The 16,972-nt window shown below is 32.8% G+C and overlaps 1 protein-coding gene across 6 annotated transcripts in view; it reads left to right on the plus strand.

Annotated features, from left to right (window-relative positions):
- Positions 1-16,972, plus strand: part of LOC149793753 (E3 ubiquitin-protein ligase CBL-B-like) — a 149,843-nt gene that overhangs the window by 6,755 nt on the left and 126,116 nt on the right. For all 6 annotated transcript variants that reach the window (XM_089967730.1, XM_089967731.1, XM_089967734.1 and 3 more), the window contains exon 2: positions 6,648-6,794. In XM_089967730.1, the coding sequence (XP_089823856.1) occupies positions 6,648-6,794 (147 nt within the window). The remainder of the gene's footprint in view (positions 1-6,647; positions 6,795-16,972) is intronic.

Raw genomic sequence — 16,972 nt, forward strand, 5'->3', positions numbered from 1 at the left:
AGTCCTGCGTCAGCCACCTGCTTTGTGAGAAAATGTGTTGATCAGTTAGCTGTGCTGATATTTACAATGACAGAATTCAGTGACTGAAAGACCCCTTGATGTGCATACATGTTGCCATTTTATTAGAGTACATAAAAAAGAACATGATGCAATACCTGGGCGGCATGTTCAAAGGCTTTGACTAGCAGTCGGGTGGGAAAATGTACTGATGTTTACAGTGATTGAATTCAGACGCAGAAAGACCCAGAAATGTACTAGTGATCATTTATAAAAGTACATCAAATAAACAACTTTGGCTTTCATTATTGTGTTCATTTCCGAATTTAGTGAAATAAGCAGTACACATGACCTCAGAGTCAGGACATGTTGAGACTTAGACAAAATGCCATTTGTAAGTGGGTGACAAGTCGCCTAAAAATGTAAACTTAGCCTTCTTCTCTTAGGAAAGCGAAAACGACCTTGCCCTGTGATTATTTAAGAGGTACATTGACTGACCATACCGTATTTCTTTTAATGCCCCTCGCTTAGCCTGGTTAGTTCTAGTATTGTAGTGAAATGTGTTCGTCAAGACATAAGTAGTTAGGCCTAGTTTTTATATCAATTAGGTTGATTGACAAACTCTTGCTCATTCACAAGCATTGTTTTGATAGCTGATTGACCATTAACCCTTTTCTGAGTAAGGTAGCAACTATCAATTTCTTACCTGCTATCCTTTGATGATGAAACATACAGACTTGTGTTTTAAGATCAGAATCAGTGATCTGGATATATATTATCTGCCTATTATTCACTATTTTGTCATTAAATTAATTTGAAACTGCAAGTGAACCAGTAGGTCTAACAGGAAATCATGGCAGACTTCGCAAAGTCTGGGATGTACCAGTTTATTAGATAGTCTGTTTTCTTAAATCATCTGGAAAATATATTCAGAAAAAAATATACAAATCATTGAAACCAAAGACTTAACTGTAAAATGCAAATTATGCAGGTCAGAAACGTATGGGACAATGCTATGTTGTGGAATTTGCAAGATGTGCTTTAAGGTCAAAGCTGTTTGGAAAAAATAAATACACCATAAATTTATGATCTTGTCAATGGACGGTTGTAATGAAGCTATATTATAGTGAGTGATTACATTATGAAAACCTCTCCATCTAAAAATAGATGCACTCGTGTCTGTGTTGTTTCTGTATGAAAGAAGGGACTGCAACTTTTGATGGTGGGACTCCTGTTTTTACCAAAATGGGAGTCCTGGACTACTAGTTTTAAAATCCTAGCAAGACCTCTGATTATGAAAATCTTCCCATGGTGTATGGGTAGTATAGATAAAAAATAAACAGATTCCTCTGGTTTGTCGGTAGTATCAACAAAAAATATGACATAAAGGGCTTCCCCTGGTGTATGGATAGTATAGACAAATAACATAAAGGATTTATTTTTGTTAATGATAACACTTGAGAATTCCATTAAAGACAGGACATGACATGTGAGCCTGGATGGGGTTTATAAGGCCAAAAGAAAATGTATGTGTTTGCTATTGCACTTAGTCTTAAAATTAGGGTAGGTGGGTAGGTTGTTTTTTTTAAGTATTATATATATATATTTTAATGATTATTACAGATAATGTATTAAGCACTTAAAGTATGAGGCTAAACATGCTGAATTAGATGCACAATTACATTTTGAATTTTTTTCCTTTTGGGTTAAAAATGTGATAGGTCGGCACCGAAAAACAGGGATGGAAGAAATTAGAAGTCGTACTTCAGATTTTTATTATTTTGATCACAATATGTAGCATTTTGATTTGTAAGTAAGGTTTGCAGTCAAGTTTACTGATTGCAGGGCTAGGTCTCCATTTGTACATTTGTCCTTAAATTTGGCTCTTAGTGAAAGGCCAACATCCGCATGCATATGGATGTTTGATAGGCACTATGTACCCTCTTGCATGTCACAAGATATGACTTATGAGGCATGATCCACAGTGACTCCATGCTTAACATGCCTGATTCCAGATAAAAAAAGGGCGCTTCTTTGCATCCATCCAACTTGTCAGCCCAGGTTTGCTGTTTTGGTATGTCCTTGGGCAAGGTATTTTGCTTCACATGCCCTGGAACTTTTTGAAATAACCTACTCATGATGGTATTCCATAAAAAACCCATCCAAAAATAGCATTTATGGCATAGTCATTTTCTTTTCATTAGTTTGTTTCATGGTGTGTAAGAGAAGAAATATCTATGAAAATTTCAGTTTGAGTGCATTTTCCAACATATAATTCTTGCATGATATAAAATGTGTCCCACAACTTACGACTAAAAAATTCCCAGTGTGTCCCAGAACATACAGTGCACACAAAAAATCACTTTAGAAATTAATTTATGGTGTCCCAACAGTTAGTGTCCCATCATATACAGTAAATATGGTAGTCGTTTTCTGCTGGGTTGTTTGATTCATGGTTTGTAACAGAAGGAATATCTATAAAAATATGTACCCAGTGGATAGAAGTGACTTGACAGTACACTGTCAAATATTACTTTATCAACCTTTTTATACTGTACACATAACTGCTAAGAGCATAGACCCTTTTCTGTTGGCGCATATGGGTCTGTACAATTCAAGTTAGTGTTTGAAAATTCCACTCATCTACAAATAACACATGTGGTGTCTGAGAATGAGTAAGTCACTTTTCAATATGTTTGTTTTACTGGATGAGTTGCATTGCAATTTGCATATTCAGTTTTGTGTACACTGTACGATGAATAAAATTCCTTCTCAACAAGTAAAACGTTGAAGTGACTGGCCCAACAGGACCCAGTTCTGTCATTGAATCATGTTCCATTGGATCAGTATATATTTTATTTGTGCTAGTGATTATGCCTGACAAACTGCATAGACCTAGATTTACTGGTGCATGATGCAGTGGCTGATCTGGATCTTTGCAGGTTTGCATTTGGACTTGGTGTATACATGTATTTTTATCCTAAGAATACACTTCAAATTCTGTACCTATCACTCAGCATGGAAAAGGAAATGGCATCATATATCAAGGATGTGAAACACCATGAAAAGGAAATGAAATGGATTCAGATTTAATAAATACATATATAAAAGGTCATTTCAAAGGTGGTCTAAATTCAGATTTGTGTTTCATGTTGTACATGAGGGAAACGCAACATTATAGAATACAGGATCTGCGAATAATGACGTTAACAGAAATTTAGTTACTAATGCAGAATGGCAACGTTTGATTGATCTGACAATCTTTGTAACACTTTAGCATTACTGGCCACAGGCTAGAAGACTTTTGGGATGGTCTGTTGACCATCTTTTGTCATCCATTGTCTGTCTGAATGTTTACATAAGCTTGTTATTGCTGCTCCTAAACTGCTTGGAGAATTGCCTTGTTCATTCATGCATGCACCCACACCTATACACACACCATGGTCAAGGTGGTCCTAAACTACTTGGAGAATTGCCTTGTTCATTCATGCACGCACACATACACACACACACACACACACACACACACACACACACACACACACCCCATGGTCCTAAATAAATATGGCAAAGATCCAATGTCCTATATGGCCACCAGGACAGCCATCTTGAAAATCTTGTTATTACTACTCCTGATTGGATGGTCATACACGTATTAAGATGGGGTTTTCATTAAAAGTCTTTTTGTGATGGACCTGGATAAAAATGGTGCCAATCTGACCTTGAGTATTTCAACCATGGCAGTAATCTTGAAAATCTTGTTATTGGTACTCCTCCAGAATTGATGGTATATCAACATTGGGTTTTCAACAACAGACTAAATAAAAATGATGACAATCTGACATCCAGTATGGCCACCATGGCAGTCATCTTGAAAATCTTGTTATTGGTACTCCTCCAGAATTGATGGTATATCAGCATTGGGTTTTCACTAACCGACTTCTCGTGATGTCATGCATCTTGTAAATATGTAACAGTATAACAAAAGTCAGATTTTCAGGAATATCACACACAACTGGCTACCAATAACGACGCATTCCTACAAAGTAAATTCATAATATTTTTGTCAGACATTGCTTACCCTGATGTCTTTTCTCTTATAAATTCAAATTCTCATAACAGAAATGGATCTGTTTTCAAGTTTTGTTGGCATACATTTCAGTTGGCTGGAAAGCAGTCAAAGCCTAGAATGCTGAAATCAAGTTAACACATTAACCCCTAGCTTTACGGGGCAAGAGGTAGTAGCCTACTGCCGAGCTCTGTAGCGTCATGATCATGCATGATACACTAAAGTGGGTGGGATTATAGAAAGGCAGACAGATGTAGCTCTACAATGATACCAAATAATCTGGAATGCCTAGGTGCACTACAAAATACAGATAGAAAAGCCTCATTTTTTTTGGACCGGACTTTTTTAACCCAAAATTTGTCTGTGGTCAGAATTTGATTTTGTGTCCGGATTTGAGACTTTTTGGTCTCAGATCTAAGGCAAACCAGTGTGAACTGCAAACAATCAGATGAGCCTTTGCATTAAGTAGGATAAGATGAGCATTTGGAATACAAAATGATCTCCATACAAAAATAATGGCTCCGTTTAGCACCCCAAAAAAATGACTCCAACTTTTACCCTTCTGCTCATGCGCAAGTCAAATAGCCAATGAAAAACGATGTTTCTAATACAACTAGGCAGTATGTTATTGAACCATGACCGGAGATTTGGTGTTTTCGGATCTGTTCAGACATAACTTTCAAAATGTGTTTCCTACTCAATTTTCAGGCAAAAATGTCAAAAAGCTCCAGGGGTTATGTGTTAAGAGTAATCTTTAACAAAACGAATAAAAAATAATATGCCTATTGGAACTGTAAAGCAGTGTTTCATTTCATTCAATACAAATATCTGCCACATGAAGCTACTTAAAAATACTTCTGCATAACTCGAATACCGTCACATTGCAACTAATTTAAATGTATGTCAGCGGAACATGAAAATGCATCCATTTGCTAGTGTCATCTTTTCATTCCGCCAGGATAAAGACAGCATAGTAAGTATATTAATTACACATAAATTAGTGGAAGAGTGTCGATATATGCTGCCAAATGTGTTAGATATTATTGAAACTTTGACTTCGTTCCGATGTCAACAATATCGGAACACGCTATACAAGGCAGTTATTTGGATAGTAAGACAAAGCACTAAAACAAAACCAACATGTGCTATGTCTTACATTGTAGGACTATCCTCCCTTCTAGTTATTATATAGTACATGTATGACAGGTCAACTGTAAGCAACCATGCGAGTCCCTGTGATTCGTTGTCCATCTGAAAGATTTAGTGTCTCCCAGACGTTAAGGGTTTGGAGGCCATAGTATCCTTTTCCCATGGAATCCTAGGACCAACAATGATTACTGGCATGATCATTTGCTTAATGCCATTAGAAACAGATACTTGTGAAATTGCAGATGATGAAAATTTGACACAATATAAGTTAGTATCATTTTGCGTTTTCAGCAAAATATATAACGTGACAAAAATAATCATATGAAACTTCTGCTATGTTGCATAAAGCCCAGTCTATTTTGGTTAAATGCAATTAAACACAAACGGCAGTCATTTTGAAAATATTGTTATTGGTACTTATCCAGAATTGATGGTATATCAACATTGGGTTTTCACTAACCGACTTCTCATGATGTCATGCATCTCGTAAATAGTCTGGCTTCCAGTATGGTAGTCATCTTAAAAATCATTGCGAATCTGTTTGCATAGAAAATCATATTGACATTTGATGTTCACCAGAATTCATATAATGTCCAGCTGTCCAGTATGGCTTTCACAGCAGTCCCTGGTACTTGTCATGTATCTTACCGAGTTAGCATCCCTGCTTTTCTTCAGTAAACAATTTTGTAGTACAGGAACAACTCTTGTGTCTTTATTTTTGCTTTTAAACAGTTTAAACATATTTTGTCAGTGTGTGACAGAATCGGGAATCAGAATTTGGTTAGGAGTTTTGACTTCAAATGAGGGAGGATTTTCTATGAGAATGTCAAATTTTTAAAATGCAGCACAGGTCTTTGTTTGCTTTGAAATTTCTCCATGCCAAACCTAAAATTATACATACAAGTGTAAGCAGCCAGTAAAGTTGTTGCAAAAAAATTACCAGATGGTATATTTTTGGCGAATAAGAAAAAAAACAATTTGTGACATTGGTGAAACATAATTTGGTCCCTGAATAAACTGTTATTTTTGTACTTTTAGGAAGAAAAAATATTTCTTGTATATGAGAAAAATATATGTTTATGAAATTTCAGGAGTCAAGTCAAAGTTAGCTTGCAGAATTCATATGTGATCTGTTCCCCAAAATCTTAATAAACTTCCTACACATTATTTTCATTATTTTAAGAAGAAAAATGCTTTTCATATACTAAAAATATACATATGAAATTTCAAGAGCTATGCCATAATCTTGTTGTATTTAACTGTATGCTATAGTGGGATCACGATATACACATATTGAGAGTCAGTAAATTTGCAGCCTTAAGTATGACTAGTAAAAATGGGTTTCTGTTCAGTGTTAGAAAATATGAGACATGACAGTTTTAGTGTGTGCTAATACAAAGTATAATTTAAATCTTTCATCTATTAATTTCAGAACTATTGTATCCTGGAAGGTGTTTCGCCAGACATTGCATGAAGCTCACCCCATAGGGTCGCCTTTGGAAGCAATGGCCCTCAAGTCTACAATAGATCTAACGTGCAATGACTACATCTCTGTCTTTGAGTTTGATGTTTTCTCAAGGTAAGACGGACTGAATTTGAAATATATCATTCTACATGAAAAGTAAGTGGGAGACAGGAATCACTTTGTGGTAGCAAGGTGACTACAAGAATCAGTTTTTGTGCTACACATGAAACCTTGATTTACTATGGTATCTACTGATTTCTAAGAAACCCCAATTTACCGTTATTGATTTTTAAAACAAAAGAAGATCATGAATTGCATTTGCTTCATATTTTTGAGTAATGTGACTTTCCTCCTATGTTTTCATGAGGAAATGATGGAAAATAATGTTACAGATTAGCACTGACCAATATCATGTTGACCACTCACTGAATCATTATTCTCTTTGTAGTGTGTAAACTCTCCTTAGAATTAAATTCTTGTTTAAGTTGGACCTAAGCTCTAAGGGTCTTGGTGTGGGCAATCATAGCTTTAACAGTGGGACATGGAATGGAAAACAGACTGAAAACATTTATTTCATTTATTGTTTGTTATGAAACTACATGATACCTAATATTCTCAATGTTCATGACTCGGATCTCAATTACATTGCATTTAGAAAGAATGACTCACTGACGATGTGACAGTGTGGTGTACATCTGGAGAAATACTTGATTTAAATAAATGTGTGCAGCTTTAAAAGGAGCCTCAAGGAAAACTATGGTTGTAACAAAAATAACTGACAACTTATATGCAAAGCCTTGAGAAATACTCAATCATCTTTACTATGAAAGAAAAAACAAACATCAGCAAAGCTTTGAGAAATACTCAGTCAACTTTACTATGCAAGAAAAAAACAAACATCAACAAAGCCTTGAGATACACTCATTGGTTTCACATAAAAAATGTGCTCATTGTTATTATAATACAGTTATTTCTAGATTTCCTCCTAATATTGAACTGTAATAATAATGATTATCTCACATCTACAGAAGTAGAGGTAAGCATTAGTTACGCACACACACAATCACTTGCACACACAATGCCCTATGCAGCATTTTGGAGTGAGCTTCATAGCATCTACCCCTCATGGAAGGTGGCTAAGTGAGGCTAACTTTGTGTATACAGTTACATTAGGTGTACATTCTAGGTTAATTTTTTGTGTTTGGTACAGGTTTTTTTTTTTTTTTTGCTTGCTATTATTTCACTTCTAAATGGCGAATTGATACTGATGTGCCTTGCTGATAAAATGCATTGTGAAACACTTCAACAAATCTTCTGACCAGGTATCTAATTCAGATACTGTATTATCACTAATTTTCCTGGATTTCATTGTTGTTCTGATCCATCAATCTATAGACTGAACAAAAAAATGAGCCATATGCGATAAAAAGACCCCTCTCCTCCGTTTTCTTACTGTGTTTAATTTCTAGAGATCAACAAACCTATTTGATCAATCAGTATCATTTCTTTATTCTTGGGATATCTTTTACATGTGTGTTGGTTTATTTTGGCACATAAGAAAAAGAATTACAAAGTATTTTACATTGTTATAATGCAAATGTATCATCATGGAATCTGGCTAAATGTAATTTCCACTCATTGCCTTAAATTGAAGTGTTCTGGCATAAGTGTGAAGAAAGAGAAATGAGAAAAACATGAGATGTTCCAACACTAGTTTTACTGAAAATGAAAGAAAAATAGCAAAAAATACCATTATATAATGATCATATTTAATATTTATTCAAATCAGTTCTCTATTTAGGTAAAACTTGTTGAAAAATTAAAACCTGTGAACTCCATGTGTGTAACATATCCATCCATACTGTAGTGTGTGTTGCTTATGTCAGATAACACAGGACACATTATTTATTGACTTGAATATAGAGAAATGAATTGCATTTGCTTGTACACAGAGATTTGAATATGTTATCAGGTTTAAAGCTGGACCCAACTATATCACAAATAAGAAAGATTTACGCATCACACTGTGTAAGGTGCAAAATAATCAAGATTGTATTGTATCCAGGTTAACTTATGACTGTATCTTGCAAATAAAAATCATTATTTTAAAATACATTGACTTTAGTGCAAATGACAATCTTTTCACTGGCATCATTACAAAAAGTATTATTAAAGTCAGATAATACAATGTATAATGTTTGCCCTGCAGAACTCGATGCCTGTTTGTAGCAGTTATGTTTACAGATGGCAGACAAATTATAAATAGGGGCCTGGTGTTGAACAAACACAATTAGTAGTGTGCAATAAACTCCCTGTTTGACCTTAACTGGCATGACATCAAATACAAAGGTTATTTTATATTGCAAAGCAAGCTGACCCCAGAAGCCAACTTCAAAATTCTTATATATTTATATTATATATATATATATATATATATATATATATATATATATATATATATATATATATATATATATATATATATATATATATATAAATAAAATAATAAACAACACCAACAAGTAGACTGTGTGACTGGTTTCGCTTTATTACTTCATCAGATTGAATTCAGTGTCATTGCTTACATCATAGCTTACATTTTAACCTGTCTTTAACAAATAATTGACATGGAAATATGCATATACAGCACAGATTAATGATATTTTAATACATAAAAATACATAAAACTGGACCTTAAAGATACATATATCTATGTTGATAACTATGTAAAAAATTCATGAATATATAAAGATAGACAGTTATTAATAATTTTATTATGTATAATACACACTTAAACAAATAAAAATAAAATATAATATATCTTGATATATTATTGACAAATGTTTGGTATTTCATCAGAACTCAACAACAAAAAATTATGGTGTGCATAATATTTAAAATCAAGTATTTATAAATAATTAATCTTAATATATTGAGAATTAATTTTAAAATGTCTTTTCATTTTAAAGAATTAGTAAACTTATTTTTATGATATTAGTATATTAGTTTATACTTTCACTAGTGACGTTATTCTGTAAATTAGAATAATATAAAAATATTCCTTAATATTTGTAAACAGGGGACATAATTTTTTTAAAATTTGATTAATGAATGTCGTATAGTGGTTTTGAATTGAGACCTTTGGGATATACCATATTAAGATAGTGAATCTAATAAGTTTCCTTTAGCAGACATTCCATCTCAGAATCAGCTACGATAGGTTGAAAGGAGAAATCTTGCAAAATATGGGAACTCTTGTTAAAATGTGCAGCAACATAAGATGAAAATGATTGAGCGATATAATTTGCTATGTCTGATCTATGCTGGTTCATACGTTTAGATATTTGTTGACTGGTTTGTCCAATATATTGGATGCCACTTTTTTTGCATGTGATCAAATAAATAACATTTGATGTTGCACAATTAGTATCACAACGCATATTAAAAGTTTCTTTTGTATAATTTCTTTTGAAAGAAGTATTTTCATTAATAAAAGAAGAGTGCGAACATGATCCCTTTTTAAGAGATGTTTTTCTAGTTTAGAATTAATTACATAATCATTAAGATCTTTAGTCCTTTTATAAGTAAGTGTGGGTTTGCTTTCATGTAGTTTATTTGACACTTGCTTTAATGATAATTTTAATAAAGATTAAAGATCATCAATTAATTATTGAATTTATATAATAAATAATATCAAAGAAACTTAATATGCATTGTGATACTAATTGTGCAACATCAAATGTTTATTTATTTGATCACATGCAAAAAATGTTTCATCCAATATATTGGACAAACCAGTCATCAGTTAGATTCACTGTCCTAATACAGTATATCCAAAAGGTCTAAATTCCAAAACTCTATACAACATTCATTGATCATTTTTTTATAATAATTATGTCCCCTGTTTACAATTATTTAAGACTTTTTTATATTATTCTAATTTACAGAATAACTTAACTAGTAAAAGTATAAACTAATATCATAAAAATAAGTTTGCTAATTCTTTAAAAATGAAATGGCAATTTAAACTTAATTCTTAATATTTTACGATTAATTTTTTATTATATAAATTGAGTACTGATGAAATATTGAACATTTGTCAATAATATATCAAGATATATTTTTTCAGTGTGCATTATATATAATAAAAATATTAATAAAGCTGTTTATCTCTATTTATTCATAAATCATATATATATATATATATATATATATATATATATATATATATATATATATATATATATATATACATACACAGTCTGCCAATGTACTGAAGCCAACTTTGGTTTCTTTTTACTGGTATTCATGGATATTCTGAAAATAAACTTCAACAAAGGAAAAGTTTGTAAAGTGACACAATCAGGTACTTCTTGCACAGAATTTCGATGAGCCAGCCTCTCCCAGAAGATTTGGTGGAGAAAATAAAATCATTCCATGAACTTCTGAAGGCCAGAAGAGATGATGAGTTCACTAACAACATGATCATTAACATGGATGAAACTCCTTTGTACTTTGATCTCATTCCTAGATGGACTGTTGATAATAGGGGATTAAAAGTGAGAATTCACATGACTGCTGCAACTTAAGAAATCTAACTTTAGTCCTTGCCAGCAGGAAATGTGTTGCCTCCATTGAAATTTTTTACAGTATGAGAGAGCTAAAAATTTGCACCAAAAGGATGGTTCATATGGGTGCAGAAGAGTTGGATTGATGAGGTGATGCTACAGTGGATGAAAGTGTTTGATCTGAAGTAAACAGTTTAATAATAAAAAAATTAACTTTGAGTGCATTTCTGACATTTATTCAAATCATCAAATGATTTAAAAGGTGTCCCACAACCTATGACTTAAAAAAATGTGTCCCAGAATATACAGTTTACACAAAAACGTACTTTAAAATTGTTTTATGGTGTCCCAAGAAATATGGTGTACCAAAATATATGGTAAATACAGTACCGATTTGTGAGCATTAATGACTTCTTAATTTGTCCAGTTGGGTAAAGGTGGCAGGAAAATTCCAGAAGGAAAGGAGTATTGGGATGGTTTTTATCTAGGTGTAGCTTTTCTTACCTTTAGTGTCATATGATACATTTATAATCCTGCAAAGCATCAACTGGTGCACTGACTGAAGTAGTCTTTCACACTGTGCTGTATGACTAAAACATGATGGATATAACTGAACTCTACACAGATTGTCGGATATTTTAGAAAGTCCTTGGGGGGCTGAAATTAGGCCACAATCCCAAAGTAAATGAATCATAATTCCAGTGAAAAATATTTCAAAATCATACTGAATTCAGTTTCAGAATTTGTTGTCCTGGGAACTGCATTCTCAATTGATTCATTTTTCCTTCTTTAACTGATGGAAAAGTTGAAACAATTTTACTACTGTACATGAAAAGAGGGAGCGTCATATAATCACTGGTGAAAAATTTGGTTTTAGAAAGATTCAAATAAACATGAATGGAGAATAATAGGTGCAGTCAGATGTTTGTACCCAGGTTTTCTTGACAAGGTTTTCTATTGGTCTTGCACCACAATTGGTGATTATTCTTAATTATTTTAAATAATATTAATACAAGTTTTGTCATGGCAATTCCATAACATGTTTGAGATTATTAAATGAACATATTCAAAAATTAATTATGCCTTTCTTGCTTTGTATGTAATTATTACTCACATTTGTGTGATGTCCCCCTAGAAAGGCCACCCCTTTTATAAGGTCATTTTCCTGCTATATATGGGGTGGCCTTTTAAAATGGGGACAGACAGATTCTTAATGCGACGACTGTCCCCACCTGTTGAAATGGAAATGGAATGACATGTGTAGCAATATGATCCCCTCTGTGTGAAAGTAATGGAGTGGATTGACATGGGTTACAATACACGTATTATCCCTTCTTAGCTATGGTGTTTTATAGTTTATAAGAGCACTAATTTGCGGTACTGGAACTGATCAGACACATGCATTGTTGATTTGATGGGATACATTTATCCTAGTAATAGAAAATTGTACCTGTAATAGATTGTTTATTATACACCTTTGTAGATAAACCATTGTACTTACTGTATATACTCGCTTATAAGTCAGGTCAAACTGCAAAATAAAATTTGCTTATAATAATCACATAATGCACCAGCAGATCAGGGTTTATGTTGTTTGTTCTACTGATGACTCCTAACAAATTGGATAGAACCAGATAGACAAAGATCTGTCAGTGCATTACAAGATGGCAGATTTGGGTCTATGCAGTTTGCAGGGAAATATGACTTGTGTATAAGTACATATGGTAGATTGATTTATATGTCCACTGAGTCTTATCTGCATACAATGATTTATATTTACACTCAGTCTTATCTATAGGTACATGTAGGTCACAACCAAAAAGTCGCTATGTTCTGATTGTGTGTGCATGCATATATATATATATATATATATATATATATATATATATATATATATATATATATATATATATATATATACAGGGTTCTCAATAGATTTCCAAACTAAGAGTCAGTTGACCTTTGACCCCAAAGTCTCAGGAGTCAAAACTAAAATCTCAAGAGGCAATTCTTTTGGACCATCATGAGTCCATGGCTGTGATTTCTCATTATTGGTGGAAACAATTGATGTTCAAGATTTCTTGTCTTTTGCTGAATAATGAGAAATACATGTTCACTATTTTGTAAGAAATATACAATCTCATTTTTGTAAATAGTTTCTCTTTCTATGTTACTGTGTGCATATTTTGTATATAAAACAGAGGATTATTTTATACTTTATTATATTTTAAACTTTTCATCATATTATGTTTTCAACTGATCAGATCATTTTATATGCAAAAATATACCCATACAACTATGAACGTTTTATATATATATATATATATATATATATATATATATATTCAAATATCAATGATGTACATAACAGAATTATCAGTTCACTTTTTCACTCATCCTTAAATTTTGGAGATAGATACCTCTTCTTCTCAGAGCTGACAAATTTAAGAGAAATCATGGTACTAGTAAATTCATCAGTGGATTCAATAATCAGACAAGTATTATTCCTTTCACAAGCTACATTCTTTCTTTGTATATCGGAATAATGCAGTTGTGGCTTTTACGTTTATATAGTGATGCAAAATCTTTGGAGTCTCAGAGTCTGAAAATTCATCACTGCAAGGTCATTCTGAGACAGAAACAAAATGTACTTCTTTGAACCATTTGTGATTTTAAAGTCAGATGTATGCACTGAGTGTTATGTCTGTTCAGTTTTTTTTCTCTCCGAGTGATCCATTAATTAAAACATTCAAGGTTGTAAACATTTTGCAGATTTAAACAAATTAATAGCAATAAAACACAAATTAATAGCAATAAAACACAATTCCAAGCTGAAAACTGCCTTATTGAGAAGCCATTTATTCCCGTTTTGTCCGATTTTAAAGTACAGTTTAAAAAAAATGCAGATATTTTATCAGAACTTAATCCATTGAAGTCATGGATGATTCTGAACATCCCGCTAAATGAAGCAACTTGCCAATAAGACAACTAAAGTTGGTCCACTTCCGTTGACATTTGTCTTCTTGAGCCGCCATAATAATTTGCTCCCGTTCTGACCAGTAGATTATAATCTGATGTCCAAACACAACAATGCTGATATTTGATCAAAAGGCAGTCCATTCATATCATAATTGTTTCCTCTTCCTCCATCATAAACTTCAAACTTAACCTCAAACAATCCAGTTGAATCTAAACCTGACTTCGGTGAACTGATAGCACTGCCCAGTTCATTTATATCTTCCATTGGTGCGATATTATTGGCCATCATGGTCTAAACTATCGACGAGCAGATGTCAATCACTGCCTCCTACAGTAAATTTGTTATGGGCAGCATACTCTTGATAAGAAATTAAGCTGGAAACAAATTAAGGGTAATTAACATTGATGTTCTAGCCCAAATCTGTGTGCATCAAAAAGATGCACAATTAATTAAAATTTCTGTACGTCAATAATGGGTCATTTGATGTATCGCTCATTTTATTGTTGAAAACGGTAGATAGAACCTGGAAATTTTAATCAACACTATGAAATATCAAATTTAAAACTAGCTCATACAATTGTTTACATTTTGTTTCCAAACAACATTTCTATTACACCGCAATTAATGATATGTAAGGAAATTTCGATCAATGAAAATGTCACTTACGCTGCGTGGAGGCAGTACTTTAATAAATACAAATTAAATTAAAAAATTTATCAATTGAAATTTGTGTTCTAGATCCATCTTTTAGTTCCTTTTAAGTGTAATCATCATAAATGCAATGTGTCCTCTTGTAATTAAATGTAAAATGCATCAATCTACCATAACAGCTATGTCTGCGAGCGTTTCTCTGAGAACTAATTAAGTGCCGACCGTGTTTTGATAACTGACTTGCAGAAGTATCTGTTGTATTGTTGCACTGAATTTAAAGCTGGCCTCTTTTCTATTATCATGTTAATTATGTCTTTTGAATAGAAAAAAAGGAGGTGGAATAAAAGAAAGGCACAAAAATCAGACTAACTTAAAATCTAGCGGCCTTGGTCGTATGTCGGGTGAACTCACTTCATTTGATCAATTGAACACTGTAATAAATGTTATTGTGTATGTAACAGAAACTACCTTAAATTCACTGACTCTTTCATAACTGATAAAAAATAACAAGGCAGCCAAGCGAAAAATGAATACTTTGTAAAATATAGAGCTTGGTTTCACAGATACGAACCATTGTGGGCAAGCTAGTTTCAGTGAATTCTTGAACTGGCATTTAGAGATATCGTCAGGGATGATAAGCAATTTCATTATTACTTCCACTGAAATCATGACATTAACATTGTACTAATTGAACAATAAAAAATTGAGTTTCGACATAGATGTGTCACAAAATAAATGTTGCGCGTTTTTGAAAAAGAAAAGGAATCTTGTTTGGTGGTGTATCAACAGTTAGTCTGGTTCCCAAATTATGGACTACCGATTTGGCAAGATACTATTAAACACCATTACGGGAACCAGACTCATCAAGAAAACATAAAGCAGTGACGTAATACACATTTTTCGCATACACGTAATGGTTCAAACCAGTTGGAACGATCTTTCATATAATGGATATTTTTAAGATTTTTTTATATATATTTAAACAGAATAACGAACAACTTCATTAAAAAAAAGCACATTTTTAAAAGTTATTATCGACGTGATTGTAAAATGAGGATTCAGTCATTAAACAGCCCAGTTCCCTAATGCTGCCCCCCCCCCCCCCCTTTTCCCCCGGTTTTCTCCATGTCAAAGCGATTTTGTTTTTCTTCTCAATTTTTGGAGGTATCTCTGTAACTCGTGCCTTGCTTATAGTGCGGTCTATGTTTGTGTACCCCATTGTGCGCACATTATCAAGGGAGAGGTGTGTGTGTGTATATATATATATATATATATATATATATATATATATATATATATATATATATATATATATATATAATCATGCCGGTTAGTTTGAGTTCATTCCAAGTGGAACATGTGCAAAATTACCAGCTCTCAGATACCTGTGTCCTAACCATTTGTGTGACTTAACCAAGAGTTCAGACTGGTAGACTTTCACATTTTAATCAATAGATTGGCTTCTAAACCAATATGTTTTTTATTTGCAAACATTTTATATTTCAAGGGAGCTGAAAACAAGACAAGTGCATACATTGCCATAATATGTATTTTCTTCATACTGCAATATAACAAGTTTTGAAATGATTCAGATTCTGATGGAAAATGTTACAATAATAATTCATTGATATGAATCATTGGGATTTACAAATCCACTTGGTTGATTCCTAGGACAATCTCACAATTCATTTCAGGCAAGCTCAAGTTTTCAAGGCTCATGCCTATGTGTTATGCCTCTGTGGTCTTAAAACAAGTTATAAAAAAGTGTGAGAAGCAAGAAGCTTTTTATAATTCAACAAATAATATTCTTCCCTTGAATACAAAGTAAAAATGAAAATAAAATTAAAAAGGGGCTTATGAAATTGTGAATTAAATCCCAAATAATCCTAGAATTACAGACACAAGTCCAAATGATTAAAGTTCTAAATAAACTTGATGGGAGTCCAAATTAAATTCAGCGCTGGAAGTGTTGATATGTCTATGGTGGACTGCATAGTGGTGATGTGCCAGCAGTCTTTGTTGGATCACAATAATGCAAAAGAATATATCCTTATTTGAAATTTCACTATAAAGTCAAGTTTCCAGAAATGTCC

This window comes from Sinohyriopsis cumingii, chromosome 8, assembly GCF_028554795.1.
Source record: "Sinohyriopsis cumingii isolate HCF-2022 chromosome 8, ASM2855479v2, whole genome shotgun sequence".
Taxonomy (NCBI): Eukaryota; Metazoa; Mollusca; class Bivalvia; order Unionida; family Unionidae; genus Sinohyriopsis; species Sinohyriopsis cumingii.